This window comes from Argentina silus (assembly GCF_951799395.1).
Source record: "Argentina silus genome assembly, chromosome: 8".
Classification (NCBI taxonomy): Eukaryota; Metazoa; Chordata; class Actinopteri; order Argentiniformes; family Argentinidae; genus Argentina; species Argentina silus.
The window spans coordinates 20,874,553-20,888,989 of record NC_139662.1 but is presented as its reverse complement, the minus strand read 5'-3'; the positions used below and the strand labels follow the sequence as shown (position 1 = coordinate 20,888,989).

The 14,437-nt window shown below is 43.6% G+C and overlaps 1 protein-coding gene across 4 annotated transcripts; it reads right to left on the bottom strand.

Annotated features, from left to right (window-relative positions):
- Positions 1-453: 453 nt before the first annotated feature.
- LOC310808512 (uncharacterized protein) lies at positions 454-12,710 on the bottom strand. Of its 4 annotated transcripts, none has more exons than XM_083675451.1 (17): positions 12,260-12,710; positions 11,782-11,797; positions 11,567-11,665; positions 10,990-11,099; positions 10,730-10,804; positions 7,930-8,044; positions 7,666-7,811; positions 7,413-7,487; positions 7,158-7,224; positions 5,887-6,083; positions 5,732-5,779; positions 5,516-5,561; positions 4,924-5,075; positions 4,009-4,077; positions 3,834-3,885; positions 3,559-3,666; positions 454-2,835 (listed from the first exon to the last, which is right to left on the bottom strand). In XM_083675451.1, the coding sequence occupies exons 1-17, from the start codon at positions 12,362-12,364 to the stop codon at positions 1,766-1,768; spliced, it is 2,550 nt and encodes an 849-aa protein (XP_083531577.1). In that variant the 5' UTR covers positions 12,365-12,710; the 3' UTR covers positions 454-1,765. The 4 variants fall into 4 exon arrangements, with proteins under 4 accessions (XP_083531577.1, XP_083531578.1, XP_083531580.1 ...); XM_083675452.1 differs by having other exon boundaries at positions 4,933-5,075; XM_083675454.1 differs by having other exon boundaries at positions 11,618-11,665.
- Between the last annotated feature and the right edge of the window lie 1,727 nt (positions 12,711-14,437).

Sequence of the window (14,437 nt, the reverse complement as noted above, 5' to 3'; positions counted from 1 at the left end):
ATTGTAATATAAACAATATAGCAACAGAAAATAGGAAATAAAACACTTCAGCTCTGTTGGCGGTGAACTGTGGTACAGTGTATGAGGGAGAGTTGTTTTTTCTTAGATTTGGGCTATGTCAGGTATGTACACAAGCTGTGGCTGCCCTCTGATAAGTCCTGCCCAGCAGGTTTGCCTCTACAGTGGTGCCAGACGCCTGGTGACCTGTCATGTGTGACTGTATGCTATGTTGTGTGGAGTGGAAAGATTGGTTTGCAGATTTTGATCAGTCTGTAATACAGATTGAGCCGGATTTGGTGTGATTACACAGACACCTTAGTGCACAGCTGCTGTCAGGGAGATGTCAACACAATGTCAACACAAGATCAGCTTAGCAGAGATGTTGTTTGGACACAGTTTGTCTTTAGAACAGATGCATGACCAGGTCATTTTATGATATTCCAACAAAATATGAAGTCATGGAAATATACAAAAGAGCACACATTTAATAAATGTACAAACAAGCATTTTAAGATGTATGCAGTATGCAGTCAGAACTAAGTCCATACAATTTTACATTGAGTAAAGACATAAACATTTATTTTGAACACTGTTCATACAGTATGAAGTTGATTACATTCTCCCCAGTTTAATGCATGTTTGACGAGGCCTTCAAACTTGATCCAAATACCTAAAAACCTGGGAAAACATTTCTGGCTCAAGTTACAGATGATTTGCATACAGTCTGTCGTTGATCCCTGTGGGTGGGAATACTGTACATTACCTGGGGAAGTACCACAACAGTAAGGTTTTCAGGATTCCCAGCAGGAATCAGGCGGTTGATTATTTAAATAATACTGGTTCCCTGGCTTTGGCGGTGGATGTAGCCTGACATGCACTGTGTCCATTTTGACATTTTGGAGTTGAACCAGCAGTTATATAACACTGGTGTACAATCAGATCCATGGAAATACATCAATGATAAAGACCCAATGTCTTTTTTGTCCTTGCTGAATGTATGTGGATCTACACATACTGTAAGTTTAAAAACAGAGTCTAAAATCAAAGCCTTCAGGCTAAAATCTTATAGTCAGCTGGTAAGAAAGGTTGTCAGTTGCTGGTTCCAAGTCCAAGATTCCGACAGGTTCCAACAGGTTGTGGTTCTACACTTAAATAAAAGCACAGCCTAAGTGCTCATCGGATGAGTGAAAACACTGCCTAAGTGCTCATCGGATGAGTGAAAACACTGCCTAAGTGCAGTCCACAAAATGTAGGTTTGTTTTTAAAGCTAATTTTTGTTTCTAGTTCTGCACAGCAGATACATGTATCATTTGTTCCAATACGGTTTACTTTAAGACTGTGTGTGATGGGTTTCTGTAACAGATAAACAGTCCTCACACGTTGCAGCATCAGTTCACATCTCGGCAACAAACAGACGGTATTCATAAGTCAAGCCACTGTGTTGAACCTGCTTTTGACAGGCAAATCCACAGAGATAAGGCTGATTTATGGTTTCACAGTCATGTGCTGGCAGAGAGGGTAGACACCGGCCATGTGGTAGATGCAGCACAGCATGTTTACCTATTCTACTAATATGTAAAACAAGCGGTAACATATGTCCTGGTGGTTCGGTCTTATGAATAGCTTCCATTGACTGTGTCTCTGTTCCCTGCACTCTTTTCATTGCTACACTGCACCATCACTGTCCTCTCCCTCAGGTCACTCAGGTGACGGTGAAGACAAAGGTCTGTCCCCAACACGGAGGAGACACCGGAGATTCCCGCTGTCATCGCCACGGTGACCCGCTGAGCGGCTCCTTCTCCTGCGGCTCCTTCTCCTTCTCGGTCCACCTCTCACTGGTCGGCGTCGGCGGCGTCCTGTGTGACGTCACATCCTGGGACGGCTTGGGTCTCGTCCCCTCCTTTTCCTGTGAGTGCGCCTGCGTCGTCTGTGGCGGCAGCCACGCTCCGAATCTGTGAGTCAGTCGTCGTGCCAACCACAGCGACAGTGCTTTGGAGAGGAGTCTCGGCCAGCAGCGCCATCCGCTGGTTGCGTTTTTTCTTCCGGCCGCCGTCCCTCCCAGCTCTCGTATCAGGCCTCCGAAGTCCCGGGGCAGGCAGTAGCGAGGGAGGCCTCGGAGCTCCTTGGGGATGTCTCGGCTGTGACAGAGGCCCTGGAAGTAGACGAGGGCGAAGCCGTGCCCCCTGCCTCCCCCCTGCAGCGCCCCCTGCAGGCAGGACAGGGCAGCCCTGAACACTGGCCCTGTCACTGAGGAGGGCTCCATCTGTGTCCCCTCACCACTCAACCCACTGGAACCCTGCTCTCCACGACCCCCCTTCTCCTCTTTCCACTCTCCTGCTCTGCTCCCTCCTTGTTTCCATCCCTCTCCTGTCTTGCTCCCTGCTTCCTCCGATTCCCCTCGCATTCTCTCCGTACCCCCCCTCTCTTCTTCCCCCACTCTCTCCCCTGGTTTGGCCTCATCCCCTTTGCGCTCTCCTCCACTCTTCTTTTCTCTCCTCTCGGCTCCCTTCATCTCCTCTCCCCAGCTCTTGTAGGACTCATTGGCCTCAAGGCTCCAGGCGATCAGCACCTTCCCTCCTGCCTGCTGGACCACCTCCCACTGCCCATACAGCCAGGGGAGCGGGCCCAGATCTGCCACCCCGGCCCCAGGTCCGGCCCCAGGCCCAGGCCTACCGCCAGCCTGTCCCCCTGCAGAGCTCTGGGCCCACAGAGCCATGCGCACCGCAGCACACAGCTCCCCCTGCAGGACTGAGGCCAAAGCGCACACAGCTGACACATGGGCAGATTTCTCTGAGGAGCATACTAACAAAACAGGCCTCTGGATGAACAGCCAGCCTGGGGAGGGAAAGATAAGGGAGGGTGGGGGGGGGGGGGGGGGGGGTAGAGGGAAAGGAAGCAGAGTGTAGAGGAAGACACACAAAGAACGAGAGATGGTTGGACAGACAGACAGAAAACAGAGAAAAGGGGGGGGGGGAATTATAATCAATTATTGCTTGATTGCTCCATTACATTGGTTTGATCCTATTCATGCAAAGCAATGAGGCCATTAAGCCAAATATGTGGAATCAAATCAAATTAAATGTGAATTAGAAGAGAGAGTGGAACGTTTCAAGGCGGGGGGTGAGACAGACAGTTGGTGAGACAGACAAAGACAGACAGACAGTTGGTGAGACAGACAAAGACACACAGACAGTTGGTGTGACAGACAAAGACAGAAAGCTCAGTTAACACAATGAATGGTCCGGGCATAGATTACTTTTTCTTATGATGACTGATGGATAGATGATTCACTTACTTAAACAAATGTATTTGTTGTGAGTCGCTTTGGATAAAGGCGTCTGCTAAATGCCATGAATGTAAATGTAAACAATGATAACGCAGTATGAGTGAGGACACAGGGGAAGCAGAGGCTCCTGGGAGGTTTATGTATGCATTCCCGATCAGGACCATCAACTCATTGGGCACAAGAATAGAGCTCTTCAAAAGTTGTCCTGTTTATAGGATAGGTGTAAACAATGTCTGGAGCGAGAGAGGCACAGACATGGAGAAAGAACTGACCTGCAAATCCCTTCTTGGTCACATGGTAAACAAGGCTTCCGACCATTGCCACTGTAGCCAGGAGGGCCAAGGCTGCCACACCAAAGAGACCCCATCTCCTGTGGGAATCTGTGGAGGCATGTTAGCATGACGACTGGAAGGTGTGTGTGTGTGTGTGTGTGTGTGTGTGTGTGTGTGTGTGTGTGTGTGTGTGTGTGTGTGTGTGTGTGTGTGTGTGTGTGTGTGTGTGTGTGTGTGTGTGTGTGTATATTGTTCTAGGGTGTGGGCAAACTCACAGTCAGGGCACAGAACTCTCATCCCAGACTGAGCAGGTTTGGACCGCCACACCTGCAATGATATAAAGAGAGGGTGAAAGGAAGGGAGAGCAAGGAAGGGCAAGATAAAGGTATTTTTCGACAAAAAAAAAAAAAAAAAAAAAAAAAAATGGATAGGTTGAAGGCTATACAATACCTGCACACACAGCCCCTCAGCAGGGGAAGCAAGGGGCAGGGTCAACTGTGCCTCTCTGATGTCTGTCACCTGTACAACAGAAAACCACACTCTCCTATAATGGACCGATGGAATGGACTACAGTGCCTACGGTCCTATCACCATGGTGATGTTGATATAGTGTGTAAAAGCAATAAATGACTCATTTACTGTATCATCTGTTTTCTGTAAGCTCAGTCATCTAGGCAGCACTAGTGTACACAAACACAGAAACAGACACACAACATACACTCACCGAACACTTTATTAGGAACACCTGTACACCTGTACACCTTCTCATGGTGGAGGTGGTGGAATGGTGTGGGGAATGTTTTCTTAATACCAATCAATCATCGCTTGAATGCCACAGCCTATTTGAGTATTGTTGCTGACCATGTGCATCCCTTCATGGCCACAATTTACCCATCTTCTAATGGCTACTTCAAGCATGGTAATGCACCATGTCACAAAGCAAAAGTCGTCTCAAACTGGTTTCATGAACATGACAATGAGTTCAGTGTTCTTCAGTGGCCTTCCCAGTCACCGGATCTGAATCCAATAGAACACCTTTGGGATGTGGTAGAACGGGAGATTCACAGCTTTAAAGTGCACCTGAAAAATCTGCAGGAATACATGATGCAATCATGTCATCATGGACCAGAATCTCAAAGGAATGTTTCCAACATCTTGTGGAATCAATGCCACAAAGAATTGAGGCTGTTTTGAGAGCAAAGCCCTACCCAGTATTAGTACAGTGTTCCTAATAAAGAGCAAAGGGAGGCCCTACCCAGTATTAGTATAGTGTTCCTAATAAAGATCAAAGGGAGGCCCTACCCAGTATTTGTATAGTGTTCCTAATAAAGTGTTCCGTGAGTGAATATCGATATACACACTTACCATACTTACAGATTGGATACGTCCTCTTGGCACACATCCAATCTCCTCCTGGACACAGAGTTGGGCAGAGAAGGAGGCTGGAATAGTGGTGGTGAGATGGACACGCAGACTCTGTGAACGACGGCTGACATACACCTCCCATTTAGACAGACCTGAGAGAGAGAGAGAGAGAGAGAGAGAGAGAGAGAGAGAGAGAGTGTTTGTTTCAAATTGGGGCCCCTGAGAAAATCAAACTATCCTCTATGATTTGATAAATAAGACACAAACATTTGTATTTAGTATGAAGACAAACATTGTCTGTGTATTACACCTGTAGCCTATATTGCAGTGTTTTGGGGAACATATCCAACTAATTAGAGCGTCTTTTAGGCAAAAGTAATGCATTTGGATTTTAGCCCGCATTCAAGTTGTTGGGGTCGCAGGAAATTATTGATGTCAATTTGAGGTCGCGAGTCAAAAACATTTGGGAACCCCTGGGTTGGAGAGAGAGAGAGAGAGAGAGAGAGAGAGAGAGGGAGAGGACTGTGATAATGGTGGTGTGTTTAGAAACCAGGAGCAGTATTTCCTTCACCCTGGCCGTGTGGTCACTCACCAGGCTGGAATGGGCAGTAGACATTTTTGCTGCCTTTAAATGAGAACTAGTGAAAGGAGAGAGAGAGAGAGAGAGAGAGAGAGGAGAATCAGTAACATAAATATCATATTATTATTAACACTCTAAAACATGTCTGCATTTACCTCACTCACACACACACACACACACACACACACACACACACACACACACACACACACACACAGTCAGTCTTACCTGCACACACATCTGAGGGTGTTTGTCCACAGCAGACACGTTATATTTCTGTTAAGGTGGAGAGGGCAGGAAAAATCACCATCACCATCACCATCACCATCACCATCACCATCATCATCATCATCATCATCATCATCATCATCATCCTCACTTACCACATCTTTACTCTCCACTACCTCCTCCAGTGTGGAGTTGAGGATGTGAGTGCAGTGTGACGTGTTTCTCTGGTTTCGCCAGCAGAGGGAGGCAGAGGGCTTCAGGTAAGCAACAGGACACGGGGAGCTCCAGGCCAGACTAGACCCCGTCTCGCCATAGAGAGTGACTTCACTGGAGCGCCACACGTCGTTGCCCCCTGTTGGTCAGGCAAAGATATTACAGTAATAGTTGCTGATCTGGAAAGGCTGGTTATTGATATTGAGACAACGACAGCCATAGAGCCGGATTTCTTTATGGCTTTCAGCCAGCTTTCCAGTCCATTACAATCAGTGAAACGTTATACAAGGAGAAGCTGTTAAAGTGGCATGACCTTGGGATCCATTTGAGGAAGTCAAGTGTTCCCCTGTACCCTAAGGGCCTCCAGAAAACGGTGACTCAGAATGCAGTATAACTGATCAAGTAAAAACCCCCTGGGTTAAGTATCAACAACATGCTCCCACACACCAGCTCACTGCATATCACACAGCTGCTACTTCATACTGGAGTTTTTAGTATTTAATGCTATAATTGCACCTTACCTTTTTGCACCTCACCTAACTGCAAAGACATTTACAACTGCACCTCGCCTGTATAAAATACTGCTAATGTTGTATGTTGTATGTGTATGTTATGTGTGATACCCCTATGTCTGTATGCTACTTGGAACCTGAATTTCCCCCTGGGATAAATAAAGTTTCTATCTATCTATCTATCTGGAGAAGACTTTCCAATCTATCAGTAACCTTACACACGAGTCAACAGAGGTACACCAAATACTATATACTAATACTGATGCTACAAATACTAAAGGTATAGTTTAAAGTTTTGATTGAGGAAGAAGAGCTTGTTGGGGGGCGCTTAGTGGCGTAGCACACTAATGCGCTTACCACGTAAGCGCAAGGTTCCTGGTTCGATTCCGACCCTCGACCTATCTCGCATGTCATCCCTCCTCTCTCTCCCATCCTTCCTGTCAATCTCTACTGTCTCTATCCCAATAAAGCAGAAATGCCCTAAAAAACATATTTAAGAAAGTTTGTTTGTTGAAAAGTGTGTTTGTTTTTCTTGATAGTGTTTTATTATGTTGTAATTGTGTGTGATGTATTGTCGTAAACTGTGTGTATGCAGGGCTCCCTTGTAAAAGAGACCATGGTCTCAGTGGGACTCCCTGCTCAAATAAAGGTTAAATTAAAAAAATAAATAAAATAATAATACAATCTCTGGGTACACTCACCACCTAGTGAGCTGTTCACAAACGGACACTTTTTGTCCCGCAATGCATCTCTGTGTGTGTGATATACCTGCAGACAGAGAGACAGAGGGACATGTAAAGACAAACAGCTTTTATCGGGAAAACAAAAACAATAAATGCTAGCATGTCTGAAGAGGCCAAAGCATGAAAAACAACTGGTAGAATACAGCCTAGTACTCTAGAACACGACCGGTCATGTCACTCTGTTGGAGAGTTTGATGGGGAGTGAGACCTCACCTCCACACAGACACAGGGTAGCAGGTAGGGGAAGTTTAGAGTAACAGATTGAAACGGATCAACCTGGGAAGGAGACTGAAAAACAGGTTAATTTCACACAGACAATCAACCAGTAACTGTGAAATATAGAAACATTTTGCATTTCAAACGCACACAAACCCCCCCCCCCACCCCGCACAACCCACATGTATGTACACACACACACACACACACACACACACACACACACACACACACACACAGGTGGGCTTACAATACTAAGACCAGACAGCTTGGAGCAGACCGTGTCAGTCTTTCTGTAGCACAGCCTAGCCTTTACTCTGTGTTTTTCCACAGTGACGGTGAAGGTTCTCGACAGTTCGTCCACAGACACCTTATACCTCGGTACTGGATCTGAATCTGACCCATAAACACAATCACAGGAGGATTACCATGCTATAATTATACTGTGACACTGTATTATTATACTGTTATGTAATCTACTGCACGACAGGTTAGAGAGGGAGAGATTCTGTACCTGGACAGACATCATTCACAGTGTAATTGACAACCCATTCCATTGGATTCGAGGTCAAAGACACGGACACATCTGTCCCTGCCTCGGCCCGGAAGCAGTCGTACACCAACTCCCACTAGAGATAGAGCACCATGATCACTAAAGCACACTTACACTTTGTGGGGGGACATGCAACGTTCATGCATGTCCCCCCACACACTTACATTGCATAAGTAATGGGATGTGTTCTTCTTTTGGCTCTACACTCCAGAAGTTTGGATTTTTTGGAATTACTATGAGGTTAAAGTGGAGATTGTCAGCTTTTATTTGATGGTGTTTGTGTACATATTGGTTTCACCATTCAGAAATCAGAAACACTTTTTTATACATAGTCCCCCTATTTCAGGGTACCCAAAAGTAATGGGACAATTGGCTTGACAGGTGTTTCTGGTAGGTCAGGTGTGCTCCGTCACATCATTTGTGCAGGCATAAGAGAGCTGTCAATGTCTTGTATTGATTCTAGGCTTTGCATTTGCCTTTGGAATCTATTGCTATTGGTGTCTGTCAACATGAGGACCAAAGAGTTGTCAATGAAAGTCAAGGAAGTCATTATTAGGCTGAAAAACGAACAGAACCATACGTAGCCAAAACCTTAGGCTTTCCCAAAACATAATTAAAAAGAAGAAGAAAAAGCACTGGTGAACTCAGCAATCACAAACGGACTGGTAGGTCAAGGAAGACATCCACAGTGGATGACCGAAGAATGCTCACCATAATTAAGAAAAACATCAAAACACGTGTCACACCGACAGGCATGTAGGAAGTGGGGGTGCGGGGGTGTTTTTTGTTCTTCATTCTGGATGAGTTTGATGTCCCCGCCCTCATTAAGACTTTCATCCAGGACACAGTAGAGAGAAGGTCAACTTTTGGCTGTGTGTGAGTGAGTGAGTGTCTTTGTGTCCGGCAGTGAGACGCGGGTTGGGTTTACCCACGAATCAGGCGGGCTTGCGTCAATCAAAAATAACAGTGAGATCGGGTCGGGCGGGTTCGGGTAATATTCTATGAGCTAATAAAATGTAGCCTATGTTATGGATTGGTATTTTGTTTCCTATTTTATAGGCTTAGAATATATATTCCTGTAAAATTAAAATGATAAAAGATGCTATGTTTCTTCCGATTTTTATTCCGCTTCTTTGCGCTCCTGACTGTCTATCCTCCATTTCCTATTGGTGGGTTCGGGTCGGATTCGGCACCATAATAATAAACATAGATAATGAATTGTTCAAAATGAACAGTGATTGCAAAATAAAGTGATTGCTATGACGAATGTCCTTGGACTGAAAGTTCAGCAATAAAAAAACATTTGATTGTGTTTGCTGTTGGATTGAACGCTCTTCACTGAGATTAACCACTATGTTATTTTCCAGTCGAAAGTCACCAGAATTGCTTGTTTAACCGGTGATATGGACCATTTTCTCTGGGTAGAAAGTGAAATATACTTCCTACGTCTCTGCCCACCGACTAGGAACACTCTCCGGGAGGTGTGTCAGAGACTACCATCTGCAGAATATGTCAACAGCCAAACCACGCTTCACTACAAGGTACAGACCACTTGTTCCTCTGAAAGGATGGTCAGATTACAGTTTGATAAAAAAGTACCTAAAAAGCATGCGGTCTGGAAAGAGACATACCACATCATCTGTGAAACATGATTCAGGGGGTGATAGGTTTGGGCATGTATAGCTAGCTGCCTTACTAACTTCTCTTAACTGATGATTTTAACTGCTGATGGCAGCAGCAGAATGTATTCTGAAGTGTACAGAAACATCTTGTCTGATTGAGTGCAAGCAAATGCCTCCAAATTCATCATACAGTAAGACAATGACTCAAAACATACTGCCATAGCAACTAGGGAGTTTTTCAGAGCCAAAAAGCGGAACATTCTTGACTAGCAAAGACAATCTTCAAATTTAAATCTAATTTCCTGATGATAAGATTTTAGGCCAAAAAAATACCAAACAACAATTGATGATGCAGTACAGTCCTGGCAGAACATCACCAGAAAGCTACCCAGTGTGTGGTGGGGTCAATGGGTTGTAGACTTCAAGCAGTTATTACATGCAAATGATTGTCAGTCAACTACTAAATATGAGTGCTTATTTTGGGCATTTGATAAATCTGTGCAATTACTTTTGGGTACCCTGAAAGATAGGGGGACTATCCATAAAAAGTGTTGTCATTTCTATATGGTGAAACCAATATGTGCACAAATACCATTAAAAAAAGCTGAGAATCTCTACCTTAACCTCATAGTAGTTGTTTGATTTCAAATCCACGCTTTTGGAGTGTAGGGCAGAAAGAAGAAAAAAATGCTTCACTGTCCCATTACTTACACAGGGCAATGTATATTCATTCCATTGTGTGTGTGTGTGTGTGTGTGTGTGTGTGTGTGTGTGTGTGTGTGTGTGTGTGTGTGTGTGTGTGTGTGTGTGTGTGTGTGTGTGTTTGTGTGTGTGTGTGTGTGTGTGTGTGTGTACAGTACCAGTCAAAAGTTTGGACACAAACTTGCCAAGAGTGTGCAAAGCTGTCATCAAAGCAAAAGGTGGCTACTTTGAAGAATCTAAAATATAAAACATATTCTGGTTTGTTTAACACTTTTTTGTTTACTACATAATTCCATGTGTTCCTTCATAGTTTTGATGTCTTCAATATGAATCTACATATTAAAATAATAATAAAAATGACCATTGAATGAGAAGGTGTGTCCAAACTTTTTACTGGTACTGTATGTGTTTGTGTGTATGGAAATATCTGATCTTACCACGTCAAGGGGATTAGGGTGCTTGATACGTTTTCTCCTTCTGCTGTGAGAACCATACGGGTACGTCCACTTCAACTGACATTGAATAGACACAAATAAAAGACATGGTGAAGCAGATAGGGACAGAAGGAGCGACAGGTGTTCTTTTCCCAAACTGATTCCCTTAGCATTTTCATACATTTCTGATGGCTATGGCTCAGGGAAACTGACGAGCGGAGGGATGGACGTAGAGGATACCATTTAAGGAAACTTAGCCTTACCTTTAAACTGTTCTCACTGCCATTGTTAATGGTTCTAGTAGCAATGTTAATGTTCTTGCGTTCCCCAGTTGATTGCTTCTGGTAGCTAATCGCCAATGTTTTGTTGAGGTCTACAAGAACAGAGAAGTCAGACTGTGAATGAAAGGACCAGAAGGAAACAGAGACACCCATGGGCACAGAAAGGAGACTGAGAATGATTGAACAATTGAATAGTGAAAGATGGAGGTGGACATAATTACTCTAATTTCTAGTGTACATGCCCCATACCCATTTCACAGCCTCTAGCCTCATTGCCACTTAGCCTCGCACAGCCTACAAAATGTATTCTGTTTTGTAAATTTGTAAATTTGTTATTGCTATTTTGTTAATATCTTGCTATTTTGTCAATATTTGCTATTGTTTTTTTATGTCCCATGCACCAACCTCACCAAGTCAATTTCCTGTATGTAAATATACTTGGCCAAATAAAAGAATTCTGATTCTGATTCTGATTCTGATTCTGATTCTGATTCTGATTCTGATTCTGATCTGGAGAAAGAGAGATGAGTTGTGGATGGGAATCTTTATTAGTTCTTACCTGCAGTTCTCATGCGGACACACACACGGACACAGGCAGAGCATGAGTCACCTGTCTGATGGAACTGGACCGTGGACAGGTTCAGCTGGGGAAGGCTCCCTACATAACAGAGAACATTATGTAGACTATGTCGGTGCAGTAAGGGTAATAATAACTCCACATGTCTTGGGCTTCGGATGTCCGCTGTTGGGACCATGGACTGAATCCAAACTTACCATGTTGATGTTGAATCTACAGAGAGGGAGAAAGAAAAGTGGAACATGGCGATTATGATGAAAATACCAATAGAATAGTGTGTAGGTCGATAGCAGACTGTGTGATTATCAATTTTTAGTTTTAAACACACAACGCTTGGAAAATATAATATTTTCATCTACCACCCCTTCACCTTTCCAATGACTCAACATCTCATAATCATTATTACTAAGGCTATTTTTAAGGAAGGGGTATAGATGGAATTGTGGAGGTGATGGAATATATTTTCCAAAATGTAATGTTTTTCTGTCTTCAAATAATCTAATATTTTATTTTGTAATAAACATACAGGCAAGAATATTAGTATATTATACTAATATTATATTCGTTTTTATTTTGGCTTGTAGCCTCTGACTTTTTTCTGATCATTATATTTCTGGCAAGTGAGCACTTGTTACAAATCGTAGATGACGAGGTGGTATGAATGGAGACCCTTACCTCCGTGATAGTGAGTTCCTCCCGAGTAACCTCGTCGACGGCACCCAAGAACCGCAACAGAGACACAATCCAGACAAGACGCGCTGGTCCATTTCCAAAACTCATGACCGATAATGATGAAGAAACTCACATTTTTCCATAGGAGAAATCAATAAGTAGTTAACACTGCTTGGATGGCCAAGCTCTTCTTTTTTTTTTTTAAAGGCAGGTGCCAACGTTATCCAATATACTGCAGCCTACATCCCAAAGTGTTACTGAATGAATGAGAATAGAACTAAATGTAATTTAACAGCCACCAAATAACATTGAAATGCATAAAACGGGTTTACGGTTGGACGGGCTTCAGAGCCATATGCTTCCATTTCAGCCCAGTCGTACGACTAGAGCCATGCGATTTAAAATAATAATAATATATCGGTGAGTAATCGCTGACTGTAAGCGACACACAGCTCCACCTCTCTTCTGCATGCAATAATGACACAGTAGCACCTCGTCTTGTGGTGTAGATGTGTGTGTCACGGGCTGCGTTCAGTCTTTAATCTCGTACAATATGGAAATTAAAGGCCCATTGGTCTGTACTGAGAAATACTATTATGTTCTGAGGGTTTGTTGATCTTCTGAATATCAGTATATATCAGCCGTGGTATATAGATAGCGTTGTGATTATATATATAGTGGTATATAGATAGCGTTGTGATGTGGTTTATTCGCGGTAGATTAAACAGATAACTGATTCTTTCTAATCAATTCTAAGATGTCAAAAGAGGCATTTATAAGTGACGCTCACAATAATAGTGTCTTCCCGATGCAAAAGCAGATAAACACAGGGTGTTATCTAATATCAATCAATTATAATATTAAAGTAAAATGGCCTATTAAGCCTGTAAAGTACATTGTGCGTTTTCTTTGTGGTCAAACGAAAGTCATGATGGAATGTTTTGTACAATTTACATAGAGGAAAACAGGACATCCAACACACCTTTCCCCTTCATGCTTTTTATCCAAAGCAACTTACATTGCAGTGAGTGCATACATTTCAGTATATATGCTCCCAGCACGAATCAAACCCACAACCTAAGCGTTGTTAGCACCATGCTCTACCAACTGAGCCACAGAGGACCACTTGAACCCTTACAGTTGAGGAACCCAGCTGTAATGGGGTTTGAACAGCCCTTGCTATTTTGAAAGGGTAATGTTCACCCCATGCACATGGCAGACTCTGTAAGGAAGACTCAGTTTATTGGTCCCCTGAAGTACTCCCTTCATGTTTTGAACCCACACATAATTTTACATGTTTACCACAATTATTTGATGTTCGTCACTGCAGAAATATCATTTCCTGTAGAAGTGACATTTGGGGAGACAGCTACTTTTCCCTTCAAGTTGTGTTTTCCCCCCTCCTATTGGTACTTTAACAACATGCCTAACTGTGTGTGTGTGGGGGGGGCTCTACACACACACACACACACACTCACACACACACACACACACACACACACACACACACACACACACACACACACACACACTCACACACAGAGAGGAGGAAAAACACTCCTAAATGAGGTACAGATACTGTAAATGGACAAAAAACGTCCACACACAACACTGCTGAAAGTGTTGACTCTAGATGACGGTAATCGGGGTCTCTATGTAGGTCATGGTTTCAGAGTGAGTACTGCAGCAGGCTCAAACACTGATTATGAAGGTGTGTATGTGTGTGTGTGTGTGTGTGTGTGTGTGTGTGTGTTGTACAAACAGTAAAAACGCAGATTAGAGATATCCTGCTTACCTAGAAAGACTTCCTGCTATATCCCCTCACTAACTACTTAGAGAACATGGCCTGCATGCACACACAGGCATGCACACACAGGCATGCACACACAGGCATGCACACACAGGCATGCACACACAGGCATGCACACACAGGCATGCACACACAGGCATGCACGGACAACTGTGGACAACTCTGTGCAGAGTACAAGTGCAGAGACAACGAAATGCAGTTAGCGTCTAACCAGAGGTGCAAAAAAAGCAGAAAAGTGCAGTGTGAACAATATATACAGGTAGTGCAGTATATGAGCAGTATAAGTAGTGCAGTATAAGTATAAGTATAAGTAGTGCAGTATAAGCAGTATATGTATTAACAGTAATATTATAAGCAGAATAAATATAGAA

Excerpts from the sequence above, each read along its gene's own strand:
- LOC310808512 (XM_083675451.1), bottom strand. The coding sequence starts at position 12,364 with ATGAGTTTTGGAAATGGACCAGCGCGTCTTGTCTGGATTGTGTCTCTG. Across the intron at positions 11,100-11,566 it reads TGTCCGCATGAGAACTGCAG|ACCTCAACAAAACATTGGCG; the intron begins GTAAGAACTAAT and ends CTGTTCTTGTAG. Across the intron at positions 3,886-4,008 it reads CTGAGGGGCTGTGTGTGCAG|GTGTGGCGGTCCAAACCTGC; the intron begins GTATTGTATAGC and ends ATATCATTGCAG.